This window comes from Sorghum bicolor, chromosome 8, assembly GCF_000003195.3.
Source record: "Sorghum bicolor cultivar BTx623 chromosome 8, Sorghum_bicolor_NCBIv3, whole genome shotgun sequence".
Taxonomy (NCBI): Eukaryota; Viridiplantae; Streptophyta; class Magnoliopsida; order Poales; family Poaceae; genus Sorghum; species Sorghum bicolor.
The window spans coordinates 47,539,411-47,564,517 of NC_012877.2; the positions used below are offsets into that span (position 1 = coordinate 47,539,411).

Here is a 25,107-nt window from a genome sequence, read left to right on the forward strand (position 1 = left end):
ATATCAATCCGAGCGTAACCAACGGTAAGCATGCTGCCGCCATGGGTGCTGCTGGGAGACTCGCAAGACAAGCTGCCAGCAACATTTTGCACTGGACGGTGGACATGGCGAAAGAGCATTTCTTTTCCTTTTGTTGTAATTTTATTATTTCGAAGGACACTTAGCTTTGTAGAACTCTGTATTTTGTGCTCACAGTGTCTTTATGTCTTTTTCAAGTTTCAAAAACACAGCTTGGACAACTTCGAGCAGTTCGCGTTTTTCTCATCAGGGAAGAGAACTGCTATCGATTACAGCGACACTAATAATGTGATTAGCAAATAGCAAAACGGAACCATCTGTCATCGAGGCTTGCATCGAGATTCGTGTACGACAAGCATAGAGGCCATCTGGGCTGTTAAATGCTCGCGCTGCCGTTTGGGCCCGGCCCATGGAGTCCATAGTGCCATGTAACTTGCTCGGCCCACTAGGGTTTTTGGTAGTATATAAACGCGACCCTCGCGACCTAGCACCACTACCAGCGACCCCTCACAGAAGCGGCGGCGGCGGAGCAAGAGGAGGCGAAGGCGAGGGCGAGGGCGCGAGGGAGGGACAGGAGCACCAGCCATGGTGCACGTGAGCTTCTACCGCAACTGTAAGCCCGCGCCGATGATCCCCTCTCCCACCCTGTTCGTTGCGCTTCGTTCCCTTTTCATTTTCGTTGCTGTGGCGCCGTGATCTGGTTCCGAACGGCGGGCGCCTAGGCCTAGTGCGTCGAGTTCTTGGCTAGTCGGCTGTACCTGACCTTTGTAGTGCTTGTTGAAGGTTGCCGTTTCGAGCGCCTAAGGTTTTGTCGCGGTTTGAGTCCCCACCTGCGCCGTAGTTGCGAGGCGAGGTGAATGGTTTTGACGGCGCGACATGGAGCTTGGTGGATTTAGCGTGTCCACTGCTCTTGGTGTCAGTCGATCTGATCTGAGGTTTGTAGAGCAACGCGCTGCTCTGGATCTGATTCATGGGAAGTGATTATAAGTGGAGGTTAGCTTTGGTATGAGATGGGCTTTGAGGCCAATTCTTCTGTTTGCTTATGTGGAGTAAAAATGTTATTGTTTAACTGTTTGGTTTGTGTGCATCGCCAGGTAGTAAATAGACCTTGTACCCTCTTGCAAGGCCCCCTGGTAGGCTTGCGTCAACCCATAAAAAATTTCTATTATTGTTCCAGGTGGTGTTTGTTCATATTTGAATGTCAAAATTAAGCATTCTATGTTAGTTCATCATGGAACTTGATATTTGTTCAATATAATGTTCCGTTTTGTAATTGAAATTTCATATATGGTAGCTTGTTTGGTCAAATGGTTACTTGATGCTCTTTAATCTGTTCATTGTGGCTGAAAAGGATATCTGGCAACTAGCTGTCCATTTAGTTTCTAGTTTTTTGCCCTTAAGCTTTTTCAAATGTTTCATGAATATCCCTAGTTATGTTTGGTGAAGTCAATGTTTTATGAATATCCCTAGTTATGTTTATGGTGAGAGACTTCTTTATGCAGATGGTAAAACATTCAAGAAACCAAGGCGTCCTTATGAGAAGGAGCGTCTTGATGCTGAACTGAAGCTGGTTGGTGAGTATGGTCTGAGGTGCAAGCGTGAGCTCTGGAGGGTCCAGTATGCACTGAGCAGGATCCGTAATGCTGCAAGGCACTTGCTCACCCTTGATGAGAAGAACCCCCGCCGTATCTTTGAGGGTGAGGCGCTTCTCCGCCGCATGAACCGCTATGGGCTGCTTGCTGAGGGTCAGAACAAGCTTGATTATGTCCTTGCCCTTACTGCTGAGAACTTCCTTGCAAGGCGCCTTCAGACACTTGTCTTCAAGGCTGGCATGGCCAAGTCTATTCACCATGCTCGTGTCTTGATCAAGCAGCGTCACATCAGGTATGCTTACGTGGCTGCTTTTAATAGAAATCCTTTTGGTAGTGTTTATCTGAAAACCCCTGGTTTTCAGTGGGAGGGCCTGATGATAAGAATATGCAAGTTATCTCTCAGTACTCTTTTGATGCAAAAAAAATCTCTGAAACCCATTGTTCCCGTTTTATATATATTAGTAGGAAGTAGCAATATTGCTGGGTTATGTCTAAATGGTCGCCAGTGATCACTCGCATGTGCTTGTCATTTTATGATTTCTTTGTTCCCTGCTTGTCTCTGCAAATGCTTTTTCCAATTCAGGATTTTATTGCTTATGGATTATCTTTCTGAAAACAGCACATAGTTATCTTAAGTTCATTGCATCATTGGCCACGCCCTGAATGTTTCCTTGTGTTTAAAATGTTTTGTACTCTAATTTCACGCAGTGATTAGAACAAAAAATTTGAAGCCTATGTTTCTTTTAAGCTATTTCTGAAACTTTGAATAACTAGTGATGTAACTTTTTTGAATGTATTATCTTGTTTAGATTAGGTTAGTATTGTTAGCTTATCTTGCTTAAAATATTTTGAATCAGTGAAGTTAATGCGGATATCAATGTTTCTTTCAAACTGTTCCTTGAATGAAATCTCTCTCTGTGGAATCTTGCAGGGTTGGCAGGCAAATCGTTAATGTCCCATCGTTCATGGTGAGGGTGGAGTCTGAGAAGCACATTGACTTTTCACTGTCAAGCCCGTTCGGTGGAGGCCCCCCAGGCAGGGTGAAGAGGAAGAACCTGAAGAAGGCAAGTGGCGGTGGCGGCGATGGTGGTGATGAGGATGAGGAGTGAGGATGAACAAGTAGCATGGCCCCAATATAATATTATCTAGTTTTCATAAACATGTTCCTATCATGAGTACTTAGCTGGGTGACCAGATGCTCAGTCCCCTGTGCTGACTCTGCGTCATGGATGGTTATCATTTTATCTTGTGTTACTAGCCTATACTTAGCTGCTATGTTTGGAGATGTTTAATCCTGTGGTTGGTTTTTGACTTATGCTCTGTTGCTATTAAGCTGTTCCTGTTTTCTTTTGGCCAATGATTTGCTGAAGCATCATTCATAATCTGCCTCAGTTGCCTTTGGTTGTATTGATCGGGGCATGTGCTGAAATTTTGTTGCTGTGAGAGTATTAACGAATGGTTTGTGGATATTTTATGTGACCATAATTATGCGACGTTGTAGCATACTGCGGTCGGATGTGGATGTTGGTTGAGGCCTTTTTTAAATTCCTTCTAAAGTCCAAAAACTTTTTAAGATTTACTATCACATCAAATTTTACGGCATATATATAGAGCATTAAATATAGACAAAAATAATAATTAATTACATAGTTTATCTATAAATTTATGGTACATGCATAGAGCACTAAATATAGATAAAAATAATAATAATTAATTAATTACATAGTTTATTTGTAAATTATGAGACGAATTTTAAAGTTTAGTTAATTTATAATTAAATAATAATTGCTAAATACAAACTGAAGTATGTGCTCATAAACTTTTCACCAATCTAACTAAACAAGGTCAAGGTCTGATTTTAGTTAGTCTTTTTGCAAAGTCTTTCATCAAGCTTCTAAAGTTTGTTTCTAAAGTTTCAAGTGATGGGCAAGGGCAATGTAGAAATGGATATAAGAGTGCTATGTTTTCTTTAAATAAAAAAAATAAAGGAGTACTAGAAACCTATTATGGTATGATTACATTGGTAAATTATCAAAGCATCGACGGTGGCCCTGTTTAGTTTAAAAGATTTCTCAAATTTTTTTTAAGATTTCTCGTTACATCGAATACGTACACATATATATAGGGCATTAAATATAGATAAAAAATAAGTAATTACACAATTTATTTGTAATTTGTGAGACGAATCTTTTGAGCCTAGTTGATTTATGATTTGCAATATTTATTAAATATAAACAAAAAAGCTACAGTAGAGCAGACAAACTCAAAATTTTCCACCACTGGTGTAGTGGTGTATTTGTCAATGTCATGGTGAGTAAACTCATTCTTGAACTAACGTGACTCGTGTGTACTCTGAATCCTCGATAAGCGCAGAGCTAAAGATTATGTACACGTAAAAAAACTAAAAGTTATACACGTGATGTGGTCTCTAAAATTATTTTGATCATCTATTTTATTTTAATTTATGATTTTATATTATTTATCCATAAAAACTTATGATAATTGGATAGTAGATTTTAATTACAAATCTAACAATATCAAATTTGAGTTGTGATAATAAAAAAATATGTTAGTCAAATTATTGGTCAAATATTTAAAGTTTGAATTTTGATATGTGTATATGCCTTATAAAAGAGAATGGTAGTAGATTTGTTGGCCCTTCGCCTCGTACTTGCCCTCGCCACTGCCCATTGCCCCGTGCGCGAGCACTAGGGTTCGTCGGAGCTCCGCGCACCCTAGCGCTCGTGGCAGCCGTCTTCTTCCTCTCTCCTCTTTGGCACAACAAGCTCTGGCAATGGCAACCTTTCTACAGCTATGGCGCCCTCACTCCTCCCTAACTCAGGTGCTCGTCCTCCTTCCCCATCGTGGGGTCGGGTGCCTCCTCCGAGTAAACTCTTCTATGTCCACCAGAGTTTAGGAAGACGAGAGGGAGAGCTCGCCAAAAAAACTAATGAGTAGATCCAAGAGGAGGAAGCTGTCTACCTCGCTAGAGTTGAACCCATCGTGGTCGGAGCTAGACCTGCCGAAACCCCAAGCCGGCGCGGGCATCGGGAGGAGAGGAGATAAGGTGCGGTGCGAGAAGAGCGTGGGGCAAGGCGTGGAAAGGAGCTCCGTTGCTTGGGACTTGGGTCGGATGATTGATGAATAAACCCATTATTAGAGACGTGCATAAAGATTTAGAATACTTGACATTTAATAGAAAAAAATGTTTTTTTTTGCGATTTTAATAGAAAAAATGTTGAGAGTCATACGGTCTCTTTGGTAGAGATTATTGAAACTTGACAAAAGACCTGCCACATCAAAATATCATTTTCACTATAGAAAAAAACATCAGGGCAAGCCTTTTCTTTTTACACGGGCATGGTAAAACCAAAACTTAAAACAAAATGGTTGCAGACGCTATTATATTTTTGTAATGCATGTGCCGTAGAAGGCTACTATAACCAACCATAGAAGGGAGGCGTGGAGTTGCTTTGATCTCAACAAGGAACGTTCTGAACATGAAAAGAAAATGATGATGTAAATTGCACATATAAATGACATGCTTCCAGACATGTTTAAAAATAAATATTCTAATTCTGAATATTACAATCAATTTACTCATGGCATAGCCAAAAATAAATGTCACATACAGGACCAAGATCATTTAAAAAGTTTGCATAAAAGAAATACATCTACTGAGACCATTTCAGTATTTATCATGGTAAGTACATGAAAAAGGTAGATTAAAAACATAAACATCGTTGTTTACGTATATTTTGCTCTCAAGCCAGTGGGCTGTTACTCTCTATATGAGCAAAGGTTTTTCTTGACAAAATATGTAGTGCAAAACCCTATGTATGGGTTGAAACATAGACCCATTTCAAAAAAATACTTCCAGTGCTTGGAAATTTTTAAGATGGTGCACATCCAAAATGTATCGATAAATGTACTTTGGGGCATAAATTGGAATTCAAATTGAAACTAAAAAATAATTCAAAAATAACAAAATAGGAATATGCACTTGAGTTTTATAATTTTGGTATGATTTTTTATAAATGAGTTTGAATCCAACTTTTACAACAAAACAAATATTTTGAAACTACAACAAAACACATATGAATGAATACACTATAGATGTACACCTTTTAAGAAAATCTAAGTGATGAAAATATATCTCTAAAATAAATTACATGTTTCCACCTTTGCAGTCATATTTTGTCCAAATTTGACGATGCTTGCGTCAGAAGCTAGTAGCCACAAGCTAGCCCTTGTTTACTTCTACTTTTTTTTAAAAAAATAGTAATTTCGTTTGTATTTGACAAATATTATCCAATCATAGACTAACTAAGCTCAAAATATTTATTTTGTAAATTATAAGTAAATTGTGTAATTAATCATTTATCTATATTTAATGTTTGCCGTAAGGTTCGATGGCAATCTGGAAAAATTTTGCAAAACCGCCGAACCCGAACCCAGACTCCGCCGATTCGCTCCCTATCTCTGCATACCCGCATTTTGTCTACCCTGTTCCTCTCCTCACCGCGCGCGTACGCCGCCGCCGCTCACCTCACCGAACCCTAAACCCCAGCCACCGTCCCCCCCGAGGACCGCCGCTCCGGGCGGAGACCCTAGGCGTCGCCGGAGGCCCCAGCGGCCGGGGCACGCGGCGGAGGAACCCGGAAAGCGACTCTCCCTCCCCTCCCCTTACTGGGGGAGGGAGAAACTAGCGGAGGAGGCGAATCAGGTCAGAGGCGGGCAAGATGAGGATCATGATCAAGGGAGGCGTGTGGAAGAACACGGAGGATGAGATCCTCAAGGCGGCCGTGATGAAGTACGGCAAGAACCAGTGGGCTCGCATCTCGTCGCTGCTCGTCCGCAAGTCCGCCAAGCAGTGCAAGGCCCGCTGGTACGAGTGGCTCGACCCGTCAATCAAGAAGGTACCCACCCGACTGCTCGCCTGTCTTACGGATCTGTCTCTCCTCTCTCGGTAGACTATCCTCTCCGCAGGGCCGCCCCATTCTATTACTGATTTTTGCCTGTGTTTGGAGTGTCATTCTGTTAAGGATCTAGTGGTACAAGCGCTGTGAGATGTGAACTGCTCATTTGCGTGAAGTGAGATGGTCTAACGATTTTGTGCTATACCTTATCTTCTCTTACTATATGCACTGTTCTAAAAATCAGTAGCTGGTATTTGTAGGGATTGGATGGGTTTCCCTTCTTATATCAATTATATGTGGTAAATAGGACCACACTTTCCTTTAAAATGGTCTAGCAGCCATGTTTAGAACACTGTCTGAATCCTGCTGCATTGGTAAGGCCGCAATTCACAATTAGAGGGCAACTGTCACTGGATGGTGTCTAGTTCATCCAAATCAGTAAAGGTGTGATAATAATTATTCTGGAGTGGTTTTGTGATGACACAGTTTAGTTGTTTTGAATAAAACTTTTCAGCAGACCAGAACATTGTCTGCTGAGAAAGGGGAAAGCACTAGAAGTGGATAAGTGATTTCCTTTCCTCTGAAATCTTTTCTTTGCAATTTAGTGTCGTGATGCAAAGGAGCCAGTGGACTCTTCCTTTTATTTTGCCTTTCCATATGGCTTACCAGGTCCCTCCCAGCCTTTGGAACAATGATTCCTGTATTCTAAAAGAAAAAAAAAATACAATTTTTGTATGCATTTATGGAATGGAACAACAATATGATTTATGTTCTATGAACCTTGATTAATATGCTGGTTATGGATTGTGTCAATCTCTATCATTGGATGACTAAGTGTTATCCTTTCACAAGCATCTGAACTAGTGAACTTTAGAATCAGATAAAAAACATCTGCTTTCATCTTGAACATCTTGAGCTTCAAGTTGGTGGTAATACAAAATATTAGCATCCTTACTTTAGTAGGTTATATTGATTCTAATGCCTTTTGGAGCCAGATAGCAAATTGTTATCTTTTGGTTTTTGTCTTGCTAAGCATCCATGTTTACATGCTATATGGTTCAGCATCAGCTTATAACATCTATTATTTCTACTACCTAGACAACATACATTTCAACATAGATATTAACTAATGAAAAGTTTTAGTCAATTAGTCTAGTTGTCACTATATGTAACTGGACTAAGCACCTGAATCATTTTTTTCTTGCTAAAAGATAAATTTTCTAGTGTTTTAAGTAAAATTGGATATTTTGGTTGTGACTTGTGAGAAATGTCTATAGCAGATGTAAACTACTAAAAGAAGGTTTGTTCCACTGGGTAGATACTTTATTTTTGTCTGAAATTATGCTGAAGGACAGCTCTTTTAATTGGATTTGGTTATTCAAAGTGGTCCACTGTGTCGCAATCAGTGGCACGCCACTTCTACAGTTAGGTTCTCAGTATAGCTTTAGCAGCAGCAGTGGTTTAAGTTTTATCATGTCATACTGTGAAAATGCACCTAGATAGTTTATTAAGTTTCAATTAATAAGATAAACAGGTTGATTCAACTCTTAATTGGTAACGTGATTTCTAATTTTACTTTCTCTAGTCTTAATGTATTTAATTGCAGGAACAGGGTGAAATATGAATATTAATTAATGGACCATTAACATACTGTAGTTAATAAAGAGTCTACATATCTTTGTTTTGGAACTGGTTAGCTTCTGGAATTTTTTAGTGTTCATAGATTTCTAGTTGTTGCTGTGCAATGATTGGTTATTACTGGCTGCTGGCTTGCAGCTATTTTGGCTAATGTCAGTTTTTAATTGACAAGTGTTCCATGGTAACATAGAGCTAATAAAATTTTTCATGCTTTAATATTTATAAGATGAATGTGTTCTAAGTTTATTAGTCAACTTTTTTCTGATATATAAAATTTGTACAACCTATGTTAGTATTTTCATCATTGTATTGATAGTTTGATATAACATGGAATGCTACTAGCAACTACAATTCACTTTTGTAAGCATTGCATTAATGACGAAGTGCTGTGTCTATATTTTTATCTCTTCCTGTGACTATTCACGTTTTGCTGCTTAAAGATAGAAGACAAAGGTTTTCAGTTTTCTCTTAGGATATTCTGTTATGTGTCCAGAAGATTGCTATATTTGATGCAGCTTTTGTTCTCTTGCTGTGTTGAGTGTTAATACTTAATACCTTTTCCATGTAACATGCTTTGTACACTGTTTAGGGTTTTTTTTATTTAATTAAAAAGCACATACTAGGGGCTCATGTTGTGTTTCAAGTCTAGCCTACCCCAACTTGCTTGGGACTAAATTCATATTGTCTGCAACATATTGAAGTGAATGATTTAAATAACCCATAACCTTCAAAATAGTTCTTTCATTGGTCATGTGCTGTATTATGGCATAGGTCTGTCTTGTTTACTGCTGTCTGTCATGAAGATGAATCTTTTATCATTCACTCACTGTGCTAACTCATCTATGTTAATTTCAGACTGAGTGGACAAGGGAAGAGGATGAGAAGCTACTTCATCTTGCTAAACTCATGCCTACTCAGTGGAGGACAATTGCACCTATTGTAGGTCGAACACCATCTCAGTGTCTTGAACGTTATGAAAAATTGCTTGATGCTGCATGTGCAAAGGATGAAAATTATGAGGCTAATGATGACCCTAGGAAGCTGCGGCCTGGTGAAATTGACCCAAACCCTGAGTCAAAGCCTGCACGTCCTGATCCTGTTGATATGGATGAAGATGAAAAAGAAATGCTTTCTGAGGCTAGGGCTCGCTTAGCTAACACTAGGGGTAAAAAGGCAAAACGGAAGGCAAGAGAGAAACAACTTGAAGAGGCAAGACGGCTTGCCTCACTACAAAAAAGGAGAGAGTTGAAGGCGGCTGGTATTGATACACGCCACAGAAAAAGAAAGAGAAAGGGGATTGACTACAATGCCGAGATCCCATTTGAAAAGAGACCACCTCCAGGTTTTTATGACACTGTTGGTGAAGACAGGCCACTTGAACATGTGCAGTTTCCAACAACCATTGAGGAGCTTGAAGGGAAGAGAAGAGCAGATATAGAGGCACAGTTAAGAAAACAAGATATTGCCAGGAACAAGATCCTGCAGCGACAGGATGCCCCTGCTGCTATAATGCAAGCTAATAAACTAAATGACCCAGAAGCTGTCACAAAGAGGTCAAAGCTAATGCTGCCGCCTCCCCAAATTTCTGACCATGAGTTAGAGGAGATAGCAAAGATGGGCAGTGCTGGTGATCCTGCTTTAGCTGATGAGCTTGGTGAAGGAAGTACTGCCACAAGAACTTTGCTTGCCAGCTATTCTCAGACTCCAAGACTTGGTATGACACCATTGCGAACTCCGCAACGAACTCCAGCTGGGAAGGGTGATGCAATTATGATGGAGGCAGAAAATCTTGCACGTCTTAGAGAATCACAAACACCTCTGTTAGGAGGTGACAACCCAGAGCTTCATCCATCAGATTTCTCTGGTGTTACACCACGTAAGGAGATACAGACACCAAATCCAATGGCAACACCTTTGGCAAGCCCTGGACCTGGTGTTACTCCAAGGATTGGTATGACTCCATCTAGAGAGGGGCACAGCTTTGGTTTAACACCAAGAGGAACTCCTTTTCGTGATGAACTGCGCATAAATGAAGAAGTGGAAATGCAGGACAGCACTAAACTTGAGCTTCGTAGGCAAGCTGAACTGAAAAAAAGCCTGCGATCTGGTTTTGCTTCTATTCCACAGCCAAGGAACGAGTACCAGATAGTCATGCCACCTATTACAGAGGATGAGGCAGAAGAAGCTGAAGAGAAAATTGAAGAGGACATGTCAGACAGACTGGCACGAGAAAGGGCTGAGGAACAAGCTAGGCAGGAGGCATTGCTCAGAAAGAGATCCAAAGTGTTGCAGAGGAGTCTGCCTAGGCCGCCTGCTGCTTCAGTAGAAATTATCCGGCAATCTCTTATTAGAAGCGGAGAAAGCAGAAGCAGAAGCACCTTTGTGCCTCCTACATCACTTGAACAAGCTGATGAACTAATAAATGAGGAGCTCCTTAGGCTTCTTGAGCATGATAATGCAAAATATCCTCTTGATGAAAAAACTCAAAAAGAGAAAAAGAAAGGGAAGCGTCAGCAAAATGGGGGAGCTCTTGTCCCTGAAATTGATGATTTTGATGAAGATGAACTAAAAGAGGTGCTATTCTTTTTCTCTGCCCGCCTATATTAGCATTCGACTATTCATGAACTCTTATCTCCTCTTTCCTTATAATTTCACCATGACCCACCACACGTACAGTTTCACGGTACTATCATATTAGGTGCACAAACAGTAACTTGAGAACCGATGTGCACATCTGCCTGTATCACACTGACACCATAATGTTTGTTATTTGCATTACTTAATTACCAATCACATTTAGTTAATTGAACCGAGGTCAAGTAGCACGCACAATGCATTATGAAAACATGCTTTTCAAGTTCTCATTTGGTTTAATAGCAAATGCATAGATTTACGTGAGTAATATCCTATAAGGCAGAGGACTTAGTTAACATAAATTATAAGAAATTTCAGGTACACAAAACTTTAGCACATTGTTTAAGAGTTAAGACAAATTATAAGAAATTTCGGGTACACAATATTTGGACATATTCTTTAAGAGTTACGACATTAATTTTACAATTAGAATCTTCTTTCGAGTGCAGATGATTAGAATTGTCATCTGCAAGTGATGTGTGAATTAGCACTGTCATTTTTATGGCATTCAACTTTGCACACTAGAGTACTCTATATGCACTGTACTGTTGTCAACTAGATAGCTTTGCATTTTAGTTTTCATGAATTGATACTACATACATACATGTTTTTGTGTTGAAATCATGCCAATAACACTAAATTGGACATTTCGATGGATAAAAGAAATACAGAGATCGCAATACATAATCTACAAGCATGGTAGTTATCAAACCATTTATAGTGCATAAGTTTGTATGCTCCTTCGTTTTGTTGTTCTCTTATTCTATGGGATGATGGAATAAGTTGTTTTTATTTTTTTAAATTGGCAGGCTAGTTCTATGGTTGAAGAGGAGATTCAATATCTTCGAGTGGCCATGGGTCATGAAAATGAATCTTTTGAGGACTTTGTGAAAGCACATGATGCATGCCAAGAGGACCTTATGTTTTTTCCTACTAACAATAGCTATGGTTTAGCTAGTGTTGCTGGAAATGCTGATAAGATTTCTGCTTTGCAAAATGAGTTTGAAACTGTGAAGAAGCGAATGGATGATGAAGCTAAGAAGGCTTCTCGGCTTGAGCAGAAGATTAAGCTTCTGACACAAGGATATCAGGTAAACTTGGCATGTACAGCATCTGCAATCAAGATCATCTATATTAACTGGATTTAAGCAATATGCCATATAGCTTGGCTTCTTTCGAGTTCTCTTTATTTGGTTTACTGGAAATTTTTAAGTGTGCTTTGCGTGCCCTTCCAGCCCATACTGTGGAGCATATTTTAAGCAAGTGGTGCCACAAAATATTCAAATGATAATGAGTCTCAGGCCATCAATATCTACAGCTTAGTAAGCTCAATACGACAGTACACAACACACTGAAATCGCCATTTCTAGCAACTGTGTTGAATCCCTAATATTCGCTATTGCTTCCATAGACCCTAGGACATCACTTGTGATTGGATGCGGGCACATACCTGAAGCAGGCGAAACTGTAGTGCTTTGTTGCCCACTGGATTGGCGCTGGAGATAAGTGATACATGGCAACTATTGCAGGGGAGGACTTGTGATAGGCCGGTATTCTAGTAGTACATAATACACAAACTTCTACAGAGATAGGCTCCAATAGACAACAGCTGGCTTGTGCCACCATGATGCCTTCGAAATGTGAAAATAATCTTTTGCCTTAGACGCACGATAGCTAGAACAATGCAAATTATGTGTGCAAGTTAGAATCAAAGAGATATTTAATTTTAATCCCTGTTCACATCACAAGCATTTATCTCTTTAAAAAAAATCACTCAATCAGTCAAATCCACTATTATTGGACATTTGCCATTTACCAAGGCAACATCAGGTGGCATTGCTGAAAGCACACTTTGTCCTTGTACTGAAACAAAGAACAATGTTTGCCTTCGAATACTGAACTAAGAACTTAATGCTTAGAAGCCTAAAGCCTTAGATTTCTAGGATCAACAGATATAACTGCAGGTACATAGTTGTTGAACCCAACATAACATTTGGTGACTGTTTCTTATGAGTATGAATAGCGCATAGTTCATAACACATATCAGCAGACTGCAGTAAATGAATAATCAAAATTTTTATGGTCAATGAATTTTTTTCAGCTAGGTAGAGAAGGTGAGATGCAACCAGTTAATTTTTCCACCACCAGTAAACACAAAACATTAAAATACATATACCAGAATCAACTGACACAATGGATTTCTTTGGCACTGTCCTAACATCAGCTTCCCCATACATGCTTCGGCGGATGTTTTTTACCTTCAGCGGCTTCTTGAGCACAAGAATCTTCATATGGCTTTCCTTGAGCCTTCTCGGGCGACAAACATGACCTCTGTCACGCTCCTGTCTGAATCGGCCTAGTCAACTCCTGATGTGGAGAAAGGGAAGGGAAATTGGGAAGGAGTGTGAGGCAGTGAGAGAGATGGACAAGGTAAAAGGAAGCAAGATCAGCACGCTCACCAAATCTTGCTTCTACTGCTGTGCTCGAGAAACCCAGCCTCGCTCGCCACCACCTGCGGAGAGAGTATGGAGTCCAGATGCCCGTATCCAACGGCACAGACTAGACTTACCAGTGGCAGTCTCTCAGTGAACCAAGATCTTGGCGGTGTGACGAAGAGCACTGCCCCACCTCGAGTTGCTCCTGCTGTTGGTCATTGCCACTTGCATAGTTGCGGTGCTCAAAGGGCTTACATCTTCAGGAAGCAGCGACATAGCTGCAGGCCTGCAGCGTACCGCACAGGTGATGGTATGAGGGCTGCAGCGGCACTGCTGTGTGAGCGGATGCCTGAGCCTCCCCTGAGCTTTGCATGATCTGCGAACCACAGATCTGGAACGACGCCCACGCTCAAGTGAAGGCATCATCAGGAGACGCGTGCAGTGAGGGGCGGTGGCAGGGAGAACCAGAGAAGAGAAGGGTTGCTGCATTGGAGAGATGAACGAGCGAATGTGGGGATCGAGGGTTGCCTAGGGGGTCCTCCACAAAATGGCCAGCAGGGGTTTTTATGCAAAATCAATGGAGATCACAAATTTCTTCTTCATGTAGAAATAAATTTTAATTCATGGGGTTAACTGAAAAGCATATGAACACATACACTGTACTGTACGGTTGGCTGGATAGGACCTCAGGTTGAATTTGTAAGATATAATCTGCTGTCCCTCTTGCTTTTCTGTCCTGCATTCGGCAGGTTCAAGTGGTCAGCTCTTGGCTGCCACTGTAGAAGTATGGCAATAGGCCATCTAGTCTTCCATAGTTGGTAGAAGTACACCAGCTGGAGTAGTGGGCTGGTTTAGGCTGGTACAAGAGTAGGTATTGGCTGAGATAAGCCATTTAGAGTAGTTGGACTGGTGTAGTCACCATCCAAGTAGTGTACCAGCAGGTACATAGTTTGTGTATATATATACCCTACCTATTGCAATGGAAAACTCAGTTCATTGCCACTCATTCAGTTCTCCAGCTTTCAGTTCAAGTCTGAAAGCTGTGTGTGTGTGTGCTGCGTGAGTGAGTGAGGGAGCTCAGGGCTCTTCCTCTTCCTTGGAGCAGGGGTGAGGGAGAGGGAAGGTGAGCAGGGTCTGCTTACCTGGTGCTTGTGTGCAGGTGCCAACAATTGGTATCAAAGCTGTACAAGCCGTAGCTAGGTCCACTGACCAGCAATGGCGGAGGATGCGGGCCGGAATGGTGGCGGGGAGGGTGGCGAGCGACAGCTCCAACCGGCGCCACCGCAGGTGGAGGTGCGCGTGGTGAAGGAGTTCGGCGGCAGCGGCTCCTGGCCCATGCTCACCCGCACCAACTACGGTGAGTGGGCGATGCAGATGAAGTGGAAGCTGCGCGCGCGGAAGTGGTGGCGGGCGATTGAGGAGGATGACCGCACTGAGGACGCCCAGGTGGGAGTCATGGAGGCGCTCATGGCCTCGATGCCGGCGGAGTACCACGAGGCGCTGGGCGCCAAGGAGACCGCGAAGCAGGCCTGGGAGATGCTGGAGTCCCTGCGTGTCGGCTCGGATCGAGCCAAGCGGGCAAGAATCCAGCAGCTCCGCAGGGAGCTCAACGACATCAAGTTCAAGTCCGGAGAATCGGTTGAGGAGTTCACTCTTCGTCTCCAATCCCTGGCCACGCAACTGGCCACCTACGGGAAGAAGGTGGACGACGAGGACCTCGTCACCAAGCTGCTGTGCACCGTGCCGACAAAGTATTCGCAGCTCGCCATGTCCATTGAGACGATGTTGGACATCTCCACATTGTCTCTGGAGGACGTGGCTGGGCGGCTGCGAGTAGCGGAGAGCCGCATCACGCCGGCACCAGAGAAGGAGAAGCCCAAGCTACTCCTGACGGAAGAGGAGTGGACCGCGCGCATGAAGGACAAGCGCCGGACCGGGGAAGGCTCCACCAGCCGCGGCGGAGATGGCGCCAAGGGGCGCGGGAAGCCGACGGCGGACAAGAAGAAGAAGAAGAGGAACACCGACCCCAACGCCTGCAGGCGTTGCGGGAAGGTGGGGCACTGGGCACGAGAATGCCCGGAGAAGCCGGAGAAGAAGGAGGAGGCCCACTTGGCTCGGGACGACAGCGACGACGAGTGCGCTCTGTTGATGGGGGAGTGTTGCGCGCTGCAGGAAGGCGAAGCAGGGGAGGCGGAGGCGGAGCAGGGGACTGCGCCGCAGGCCGTCGAACTTGACGAGTCTCGCGCGCGTGTCCTCCTGGGAGCGGACGGCGAAGAGCTGGAGCAGAGGTGGTACCTCGACTCAGGCGCGAGCAACCATATGACAGGAAGCCGCGCTGTTTTCTCCGAGCTTGATGAAGAAACCACCGGGAGCGTCAAGTTCGGCGATGGCTCCCGGGTGGCAATCCGCGGCCGTGGCACTGTCCTGTTCCGGTGTCGGAACGGGGAACACCGGGCGCTGACGGATGTCTACTGGATCCCACAGCTGAAGACAAGCATCATCAGCCTCGGGCAGTTGGACGAGTGCGGCGCAGAGGTGGTGATCAAGGGCGGAGTGCTGCGGATCCGTGACCAAGACCGGTGGTTGCTGGCCAAGGTCACAAGGTCGAAGAACCGGCTGTTTCTGCTGGACCTTAAGGTCGAGCAGCCGGTGTGCCTGGCGGCACAGTGCACGGAGGAGCCGTGGCTGTGGCATGGCCGGTTCGGGCATTTGAACTTCGACGCACTGAGCAGACTAGCGGCAATGGTGAGGGGGATGCCCAAGATCCAACACGCCAGCGAGCTCTGTGACAGCTGCCTGGTGGGGAAGCAGAGGAGACTGCCGTTCCCCAAGGAGGCAAAGTACCGCGCCAAGGAGAAGCTTGAGCTGGTTTATGGCGACCTATGCGGGCCTATCACCCCGCCACGCATGGAGGGCGGAGGTATTTCCTCCTGCTGGTGGATGACTACAGTCGCTACATGTGGTTGCGGCTCCTGACCAGCAAGAGCGAAGCAGCAGAAGCCATCAAGCAACTCAAGGCGAAGGTTGAGGCTGAGTCTGGGAGGAGACTGCGGGTGTTGCGAACGGACCGTGGAGGGGAGTTCACGGCGGTGGAGTTCGCCACCTACTGCGCGGAGGAGGGAGTGGAGCGCCATCTCACGGCGCCCTACTCACCTCAGCAAAACGGCGTGGTGGAACGTCGGAATCAGTCCATCGTCGGGATGGCGAGGTGCATGCTGAAGGCCAAGGGAATGCCGGCGGCGTTCTGGGGGGAGGCCGTGAGCACGGCGGTGTTCATTCTCAACAGAGCACCGACGAAGGCGCTGAGCGGGAAGACACCGTTCGAAGCTTGGCATGGCCGCAAGCCGAGCGTGGCATTCATGCGCACGTTTGGGTGCATTGGGCATGTGAAGAACACCAAGCCCGGCCTCACCAAGCTTGAGGACCGGAGCACGAGGATGGTGTTCCTCAGCTACGAGGAAGGATCAAAAGCCTACAGGCTCTACGATCCAGTCACCGGGAGGGTGACAGTATCCCGCGACGTCGTGTTTGATGAAGCAGGGAAGTGGAGGTGGGAGGAGGAAGACTTGGCGGGAGAAGAGGGCACGCTCGGGATCGGTGGGTCCTTCACCGTCGAGCAACTGGTGATCACCAGTCAAGTCCACGCACCAGCCGGAGTCGTGGAGGAAGCAGCAGCCCCTGGAGCAGGGGAAGCAGGGGGCGAGGCGCCAGCAGCAGGGGAAGCCGAGCCGCCCAGCCCCACCACGACGGGCGGCACCCCGCTTCACTCTGTCTCAAGGCAGGAGCAGAGGACTCCGACCACGGCTCAAGTGGAGTATGCCACTCCACCACCAGACGTCACCGAGTTCGTGGACGCCTTTCACGACGGCGAGGAGGTACGATTTCGTCGTGTGGACAATGTTCTCGGTGATGCAGCAACTCCGGGACTGGCAGCACGGCTGCTGGGCGAAGAGGAGGAGCTCATGATGCTGAGCACAGAAGAGCCGGCCACCTTCGCCGCAGCAGAGCGCGAGCCGGAGTGGCGGCGCGCTATGCTGGAGGAGATGCGGCAGATCGAGGCAAACTGGACCTGGGAGTTGGTCGATCCACCGGCTGGATGCCGGCCGATCGGACTCAAATGGGTCTACAAGGTGAAGAAGGACGAGCACGGCGCGGTGGTGAAGCACAAGGCGCGGCTCGTCGCTCGGGGGTTCGTGCAGCGAGAAGGGATCAATTTCGAGGAGGTGTTCGCGCTGGTGGCGCGCATGGAGTCGGTGCGACTCGTCCTGGCCATGGCGGCGACCAAGGACTGGGCAGTTCACCACCTCGACGTCAAATCCGCCTTTCTCAACGGCGACTTGACGGAGGAGGTTTTCGTCAAGCAGGCCCCAGGCTTCATCGCACAGGGGGCTGAGCACAAGGTGCTCCGCCTCAGGAAGGCGCTCTACGGCTTACGACAGGCGCCGCGAGCGTGGAACTCCAAGCTCGACGCCACCGTGGCGGAGCTCGGGTTCACACGGTGTGCAACGGAGCATGGCCTGTACACCCGCCGACGGGGGAAGGAAGAACTCGTCGTCGGGGTGTACGTGGATGACTTGATCGTCACCGGTGCGCGGGAGAAGGACATCTCATCCTTCAAAACCGAGATGGCGGCAAAGTTCCAGATGACCGATCTCGGTGCGCTGAGCTACTACCTCGGCATTGAGGTGAAGCAGGGAGGCAAGGCAGTCACGCTGGGGCAGCGTGCCTACGCGCGCAAGGTGCTGGAGCGGGCGGGCATGGAAAATTGCAGGCCTGCGGCGACTCCGATGGAGGAACGGATCAAGCTGTCGAAGCAGAGCACGGCGGAGAAGGTGGACGCAACGCGCTACCGGAGCATCGTCGGCGGGCTGCGCTGGCTCACCCATACTCGGCCGGACATCGCGTTCGCGGTCGGGTATGTAAGCCGGTTCATGGAGGACCCGCGGGAGGATCACTGGATGGCAGTCAAGCGGGTGCTACGCTACATCCAGGGGACGATGGACCAGGCTCTCGTCTTCCCGAAAGGCGGGGGGTCTGATGGAGGCGGGTTGGAGCTCGCGGCTTACAGCGACGCGGACATGGCAGGCGATGTCGATGGACGGCGCAGCACCTCAGGCGTGTTGATCCTCCTCGGCACGGCACCTGTCGCTTGGCAATCGCTGAACAGAAGACGGTGGCTCTGTCGACTTGCGAGGCAGAATATGTCGCTGCAGCCACCGCGGCATGCCAGTTGGTGTGGATGCGCCGGCTGCTGGGGGAGCTTACAGGCATGAGCCCCGGCCGCCTGTGCTCAAGGTGGACAATCAGCCAGCAATAGCGCTGGCGAAGAACCCTGTTCTCCACGACCGAAGCAAACACATCGATGTGAAGTTCCACTTCCTACGTGATTGCGTCGAGGAGAAGCAGATTGTCATCGAGTTTGTTGAGACTGGTCGACAACTCGCTGACATCTTCACTAAGCCAGTTGGGCGACTTCGGTTCTTGGAGCTAAGGAGCAAGATTGGCATGGTGGAGGTCAAGAGTACACAGCAGGATTAGGGGAAGATTGTAAGATATAATCTGCTGTCCCTCTTGCTTTTCTGTCCTGCATTCGGCAGGTTCAAGTGGTCAGCTCTTGGCTGCCACTGTAGAAGTATGGCAATAGGCCATCTAGTCTTCCATAGTTGGTAGAAGTACACCAGCTGGAGTAGTGGGCTGGTTTAGGCTGGTACAAGAGTAGGTATTGGCTGAGATAAGCCATGTAGAGTAGTTGGACTGGTGTAGTCACCATCCAAGTAGTGTACCAGCAGGTACATAGTTTGTGTATATATATACCCTACCTATTGCAATGGAAAACTCAGTTCATTGCCACTCATTCAGTTCTCCAGCTTTCAGTTCAAGTCTGAAAGCTGTGTGTGTGTGTGCTGCGTGAGTGAGTGAGGGAGCTCAGGGCTCTTCCTCTTCCTTGGAGCAGGGGTGAGGGAGAGGGAAGGTGAGCAGGGTCTGCTTACCTGGTGCTTGTGTGCAGGTGCTAACAGAATTAAGAAAATATGGAGGGTTTTTGTGCAAAACAGCTGTAGCGTCTGGACATGAAGGAATGAGCGCTCTCGTGGAGGCAAACCAGATTACTCCATTCTAAATTTTAAGATTTCAAGAATCTTGGACAGTCAAAACATCTCAAGCTTGACCAAAATTATAGAAATAATTACAAAGATTTATGACATCAAATAGATATACTATGAAAATATAATTAATGAAGGACCTAATGATACTTAGTTGGTATCATAAATGTAATTTTATCATATAAATTTGGTCAAACTTGAGATGCTTTGACTCTCAAGATTCTTGGAATGACATAATTTGGGATGGAGAGAGAACATGATGTATTCTCTTTCTTCTGTCCCATTTTGTGAATTGTAATCAAATACTGGACCCTGTTGAAGCCAGCCTGAATAATTGAATATGATAGACACTGGGCTGCTGCAAACTATATTGCTAGCTGACTAGCTCTTGCTTTTTGCCTGACTGAATTTGCTCTTTCCCTTATCCATTGAAACAAAATTGTTGACCATACAGATTACATCTTGTCTCATTGCATATCCTATTCGAGTGCTGATGTTTTGCTAACATGCTGTTTGCTTGTTATTAGGTACGGGCTGGAAAACTGTGGTCACAGGTCCAAGATACATTCAAGCAAATGGACACTGCTGCAACAGAACTCGAGTGCTTCCAAGAGCTGCAGAAACAGGAACATCTTGCTGCTTCGTATCGAATCCTAAATTTGACTGAAGAAGTGAATAAACAGAAAGCACTAGAAAGGACCCTCCAGAGCCGCTATGGTGAGCTGGTTTCTGGTTTTCAGAGGATACAAGAACAGCTTGAGGAGCACAAGAAGCAACTCAAGGTACAGGAGGCAATAGAAGCCGAAAATCGTGCTCAGGAAGAGGAAGTTGTGGCACCGAATCATGCTGCTGTTGAGGAAGAGGATGAAAGGAAGCCTCTCAGCTCTGACGAGAAATCACAGCAGACAAATAGAGCTACTGATGAAGAGGCTGCAGGAAGCAAGGCAATCACCAAGGATCAGATGGATGTGGACAGCGGGAATGTAGACGGTGGATTTGTAGGGCCTATCCCACCAGCACCAGACACTGAAGGGGATAATGATGAGGTATCAGTTCAAGATAACACTTCTAACACCGAGAGTAGTGAGTGTGCCTCCACGAATGATGGCGCTGACAAGATCGATCAAGCCAAGTTAGAAGGTCAGGATAAAGCAGATGACAGTATGGCTGCTGATGCTGGCCCTCAGGAGGGCAAGGATGAACTTGCACCTGTTGGCGCCAGCATAAGTGAAGAAAACACCACTATATCTTTGGATCAAGCTGTCTCAAAGGAGGATGAAGGCAGTGCTCCTGAGCGAAGTATTGTTTGATGGCTAATTGAGGGGTAACAGTGTGAAATTCATATAGTATGCCTCTCAAAAAGGGGACACCAATTTTTTTTTTTCTTTAGCCTTTTGATGCACCCCCTTGTTCTCCAACGTGTTTTCAGTCCTAGCTCAAGCTGTGTTTCCATCGGAGATTCGAATTTTATCTTGATGTTGATTTCCAGTTCAGGCTGTTACAAACCTGCTATGTTCAATTTTCTGTGGACAATTTCATCTTGATGGGAGAAGAAAAAACATGCAAATATCTAAAGTAACATTGTACGTGTCATGAGGCCATCCTTACAAGATCTGTTTTCAACTGATAACTTTGATGCGATGCTCAAGAGCACACTGCCTAGTGTACACAACTTGTGTAGGAAAAAGTGCAGGAGCCCTGGTCCATGCCCAAGCATGAGGTTCAGGGCATACTAGCGTCCGGATAACCTCAGTTTTATCCACTTCTTGGTCGCGTCGCGTCCAAATGCCTGCCCATCCTTTGGACCCAACCTGCATCCCAAGCACAACAACAAATATCTCCTCTCCTTTCTGGCATGCCAAGAAATATCCTATACAAGAGATATTTTTAGCTGCTGAAAAAGGTGCAGGCATGTGTCGCTGACAGGAGGGCCAAAAGCGCACCGGGTGGATCCAAGTTATGTCTTCTTCTCAAAGTATCAGCAGGGCACATTTGGGCAACACTGGACCACAGGAATGGTCAGTGTGAAGGAGTGGGCCACATCGTTGTGCAACCGTTACCTCAAAATAGATTGCTCTGAATGGGTAAACTGGCAGATATTCAGTGTATTTGGTCTTTACAATATAAATAAAAGGAGTGGCCTCCTTGACAGTTTTTTTACGAGACCCAGTTACAAACTTCTTTTATTTCTTTTCTATAGCATAAGAAAAATGAATTAAATGAAATTCGTGGATTTAGCCGACCTTGGTTGTAACCCCATAGATAAAAATGCAAAATTTCTATCTTCGAGACGACGGAAAAAGGGCATTGAACGAGAAAAAAATCACCCACAGATAATTAAACCATCGTATGCCCTAGAAGTAATATGAGGCGCTTGAAAATGGTTGAAGTAATTGATTAGGAGGATCACTATGACTATAGCCGTTGGTAGAGTTAATTTTTGAGAGTGAAAATATACCAGGGCACACTAGACTGATTCAGTTCAGTTCAAATGTTTCTTTAAAGGAATGTTCATCTGAATATCTCAAGGAAGATGGACAAATATATCATGGAAAGAAAAGGTACTTGAGAACTATAAAAGGGATTTGATTATAAACACAACATACCGACATATTTCTTTAAAGTACATTTCACATGCATATTTTCCTTTCAGTAAAAGTTCAACTAGAACATGGTTTTCTCCTATTAATTATGTTATAGGACGGTTAAATTATAAATTTCCTAAACAAAACATGCAAAAATAAATGAGGAAGCTCAGGGGAAAAAAAAGGGGTCAGGGGAGGGCAATGCCCAAATAAAGAAAACGAGACTCGGTAAGAAGACCCCTGAACAGTAGGCACTCTCCTCACCTCAGTCACTACTTTCCCGCTCTATCCATATATAAACCCCCCTCCTTCCTCCTCTGCATGCCTCAACAACCCGTCTCCAAGAAACCACCTCCCCTCGCTCCAATCCCAATCCAAATCCTTCGCCACGAACCAATAGAACCCAATCCGATCAGTTCCCCCCACGCAATTTCCCATCTGAGTTTCATCTCTTTCTTTTTCACCGATAATAAAGATCCGATCGATCGGAGTCCGGCGGCAGCTAATTCACCGGCGGGATTGGAGATGAAGGTCGACAGGGAAATGGAGATTCTGCTCAACGAGATCCCCCTCCTCCACCACGGTGGCCTCCTCGGCGGCAGCGGCGAGGCTGGTGCGGACGACGACGCCGACCTCTCTTTCCTCATCCACGAACTCGCCGCGATGGGCGTCGTGGACGGCGACGACGAGCCACCGGCGCCGGGCGCTGCCAACGGCTTCGGCTTCTCCAGCATGATGATTTACCCCAAGAAAGGCGGCGAGAATCTGGTATCCCTGCACCCGTTCTCCATGGCCGGCCACTGCGCGCACATGCCGTCTCTGTTTGATCCCGTCACCTTCGCTGCCGCCGACGGCTGGGACATCCGGTGCTCCCCGCCGCCTTCTGTTTCTGTGTCGCCACCGCCCGCCACGCCGAGGGCCCGGTGCAAGAACGTGAGGAGGAAGAACGGCGGCTGCGGCGCGGTGACGGCGACGAGCCCCAAGAAGTGCGGAGCCGCGGCGGCGGCGGCGGCGGCGGCGGCCAACAAGTCGCACGGCGAGAGCCTGGCCGGCCTGCGCGGGGTCATGTCCCACATCGCGCGCGACCAGCACGGGTGCCGGCTGCTGCAGCAGAGGCTCGACGACGGCAAGCGCGAGGTCGACCACATCTTCGCCGGCGTGTCGCGCCACGCCGCGCAGCTGATGGTGGACCCGTTCGGGAACTACCTCATGCAGAAGCTGCTCGCCGTCTGCGACGCCGGGCAGAGGATGGCGCTCGTGCTCACCCTCACCGCTGACGCCTTCGTCCTCGTCAGGATATCCCTCAACGTCCATGGGTATAACTGTCAATTCACTCCATGATTTTTTTTTATTGTTAATAATGTGCATATTTTTGCTAGCTTTTGTTGATGTGTGTGGTTTTGGTTGAATCCGGTGACGGGTGTTTCAGGACACGGGCAGTGCAGAAGCTGATTGAGAGCCTGAGGACAAGGGAAGAGATTAGTCTTGTCATCGATGCTCTGCGCCCGGGGTTCTTGGAGCTCATCAAGGATCCTAATGGCAATCATGTCGTGCAAAAGTGTTTGCAGGCGTTTGAAGCCGACGATAACAAGGTATGTATGTGTGTGCATCTCGAATTTCTTATGCCGCCATTTGCTCTGAAGTCTATAGACATTTTCGGTTCCAGTGGTTACATCTTCTGTGGATGAGTTCTTTGTTACAAGATTTAGTCGAAACATTTCGATTCAGAAAAGTGCTGATGAGTAAGAGTGATGAAGGGAGATAGAAGTAATTCTGTATTATGCCATTGACATTCTTTTGATACTGATTGATGACAGATTTGTCTCGGACTGCTTTCACATGTCTGAATTTTACAGCTTCACTTTTTGTTGAAGATCAGATACTAACTGACAAATTGCAATCTTCAGGCGATATTTGATGCTGCTGCACTCCACTGTCTCGATATCGGGATGCAATGCCACGGTTGCTGTGTCCTACAGCGGTGCATTGCACGATCGCGTGGTGAGCACAGGGACAAGCTGGTTGCTGCCATTGCTGGCAATGGATTCAAACTTGCCCAAGATGCATATGGGTAATAGTCTGTCCAAAAAGTCCTCAAGATCCGTTATTGCATCATTTCTGGAACCAACTTGCAACATTTTTATGAACTTTTATCAGCTTTATTTAAGCGTTGTCTGCTATGGTTGCAGGAACTATGTTGTTCAGTATGTAATAGACTTGAAGATACCAAATGCAAATTCAAGTCTTGCACAACAGTTTGAAGGCAAGTATATCCACCTGTCCATGCAGAAATTCAGTAGCAATGTTGTTGAGAAATGCCTGAAAGTCTTCAAGGAGGTTGACAAGGCCAAGATCATACTAGAAATCCTCGCCACGCCACACTTGGAGCAATTGCTTCAGCACCCTTATGCAAACTATGTCATCTACTCTGCTCTCCAGAATTCCAAGGTAAACCTGATGAAAAGTATTTTTATAGTAACTATTTGTTTTTTTTGAAATTTATTACTATGATTCCTTCGAGAAAATTTATTACTGTGATGGGGATTTCAGGGTTCACTTCATTCTGCACTGACAAATGCAATCCGACCTCATGTGGAACTGCTTAGGACCAGTCCATACTGCAAGAGGATATACTCTCGAGCTTTGCTGAAGAAATGATGAGTTGATGACAGGTTTTCAGCTTGTAACAAGAACGATTGCTCTCTTGTGATATTTGTTTTTTTCAGTTTCAAAAGGCATAAAGATGATCACAAAATAGATCTGTATAAATTAGTATTCTTTGGTCATGTACTTCTACTTGTACCTGTAATTGATGCACGGCTTGTGCCTGGTGCTGCATGATCATCTGGGACAGAATAAAATTCAATCGAAAGTATTCTACAAACTATTTCATATATATGTAATGTTTTACGTTGTTTATGGCTGCAAAGATATTGCTGTTGTTACCTATTGATGCAGTTCATCATTAATGCCATTGCAACTGCGGATGGAAATGTGTAAATGACACCACCCAACAAGACAAAAAATGTGTTGCAACTTGGTGTCATCCCATTTTGAACTAGAAGTAAAAGAACTACACGAGGGCATGGCAATAACTTGGTTGTCTGAAATAACAATGGAAGCACTAACATTCAATTTTTTATTTTTATAGCAGTAAAGCGCCTACGAGAAATCACTCAGAGCAG

General features: G+C 45.7%; 3 protein-coding genes across 3 annotated transcripts; all 3 read left to right on the top strand.

Moving 5' to 3' along the window:
- On the top strand, positions 466-2,989 carry LOC8063282 (40S ribosomal protein S9-2). Its single transcript, XM_002442113.2, has 3 exons — positions 466-631; positions 1,521-1,902; positions 2,542-2,989. The coding sequence occupies exons 1-3, from the start codon at positions 604-606 to the stop codon at positions 2,717-2,719; spliced, it is 588 nt and encodes a 195-aa protein (XP_002442158.1). The 5' UTR covers positions 466-603; the 3' UTR covers positions 2,720-2,989.
- On the top strand, positions 6,070-20,930 carry LOC8063283 (cell division cycle 5-like protein). Its single transcript, XM_002442114.2, has 4 exons — positions 6,070-6,529; positions 9,023-10,741; positions 11,611-11,892; positions 19,865-20,930. Exons 1-4 carry the CDS (start codon positions 6,353-6,355, stop codon positions 20,645-20,647), a joined length of 2,961 nt encoding a protein of 986 aa, XP_002442159.1. The 5' UTR covers positions 6,070-6,352; the 3' UTR covers positions 20,648-20,930.
- Positions 22,220-24,851, top strand: LOC8063284 (putative pumilio homolog 8, chloroplastic). Its single transcript, XM_002442115.2, has 5 exons — positions 22,220-23,238; positions 23,352-23,514; positions 23,830-23,993; positions 24,112-24,370; positions 24,473-24,851. The coding sequence occupies exons 1-5, from the start codon at positions 22,244-22,246 to the stop codon at positions 24,578-24,580; spliced, it is 1,689 nt and encodes a 562-aa protein (XP_002442160.1). The 5' UTR covers positions 22,220-22,243; the 3' UTR covers positions 24,581-24,851.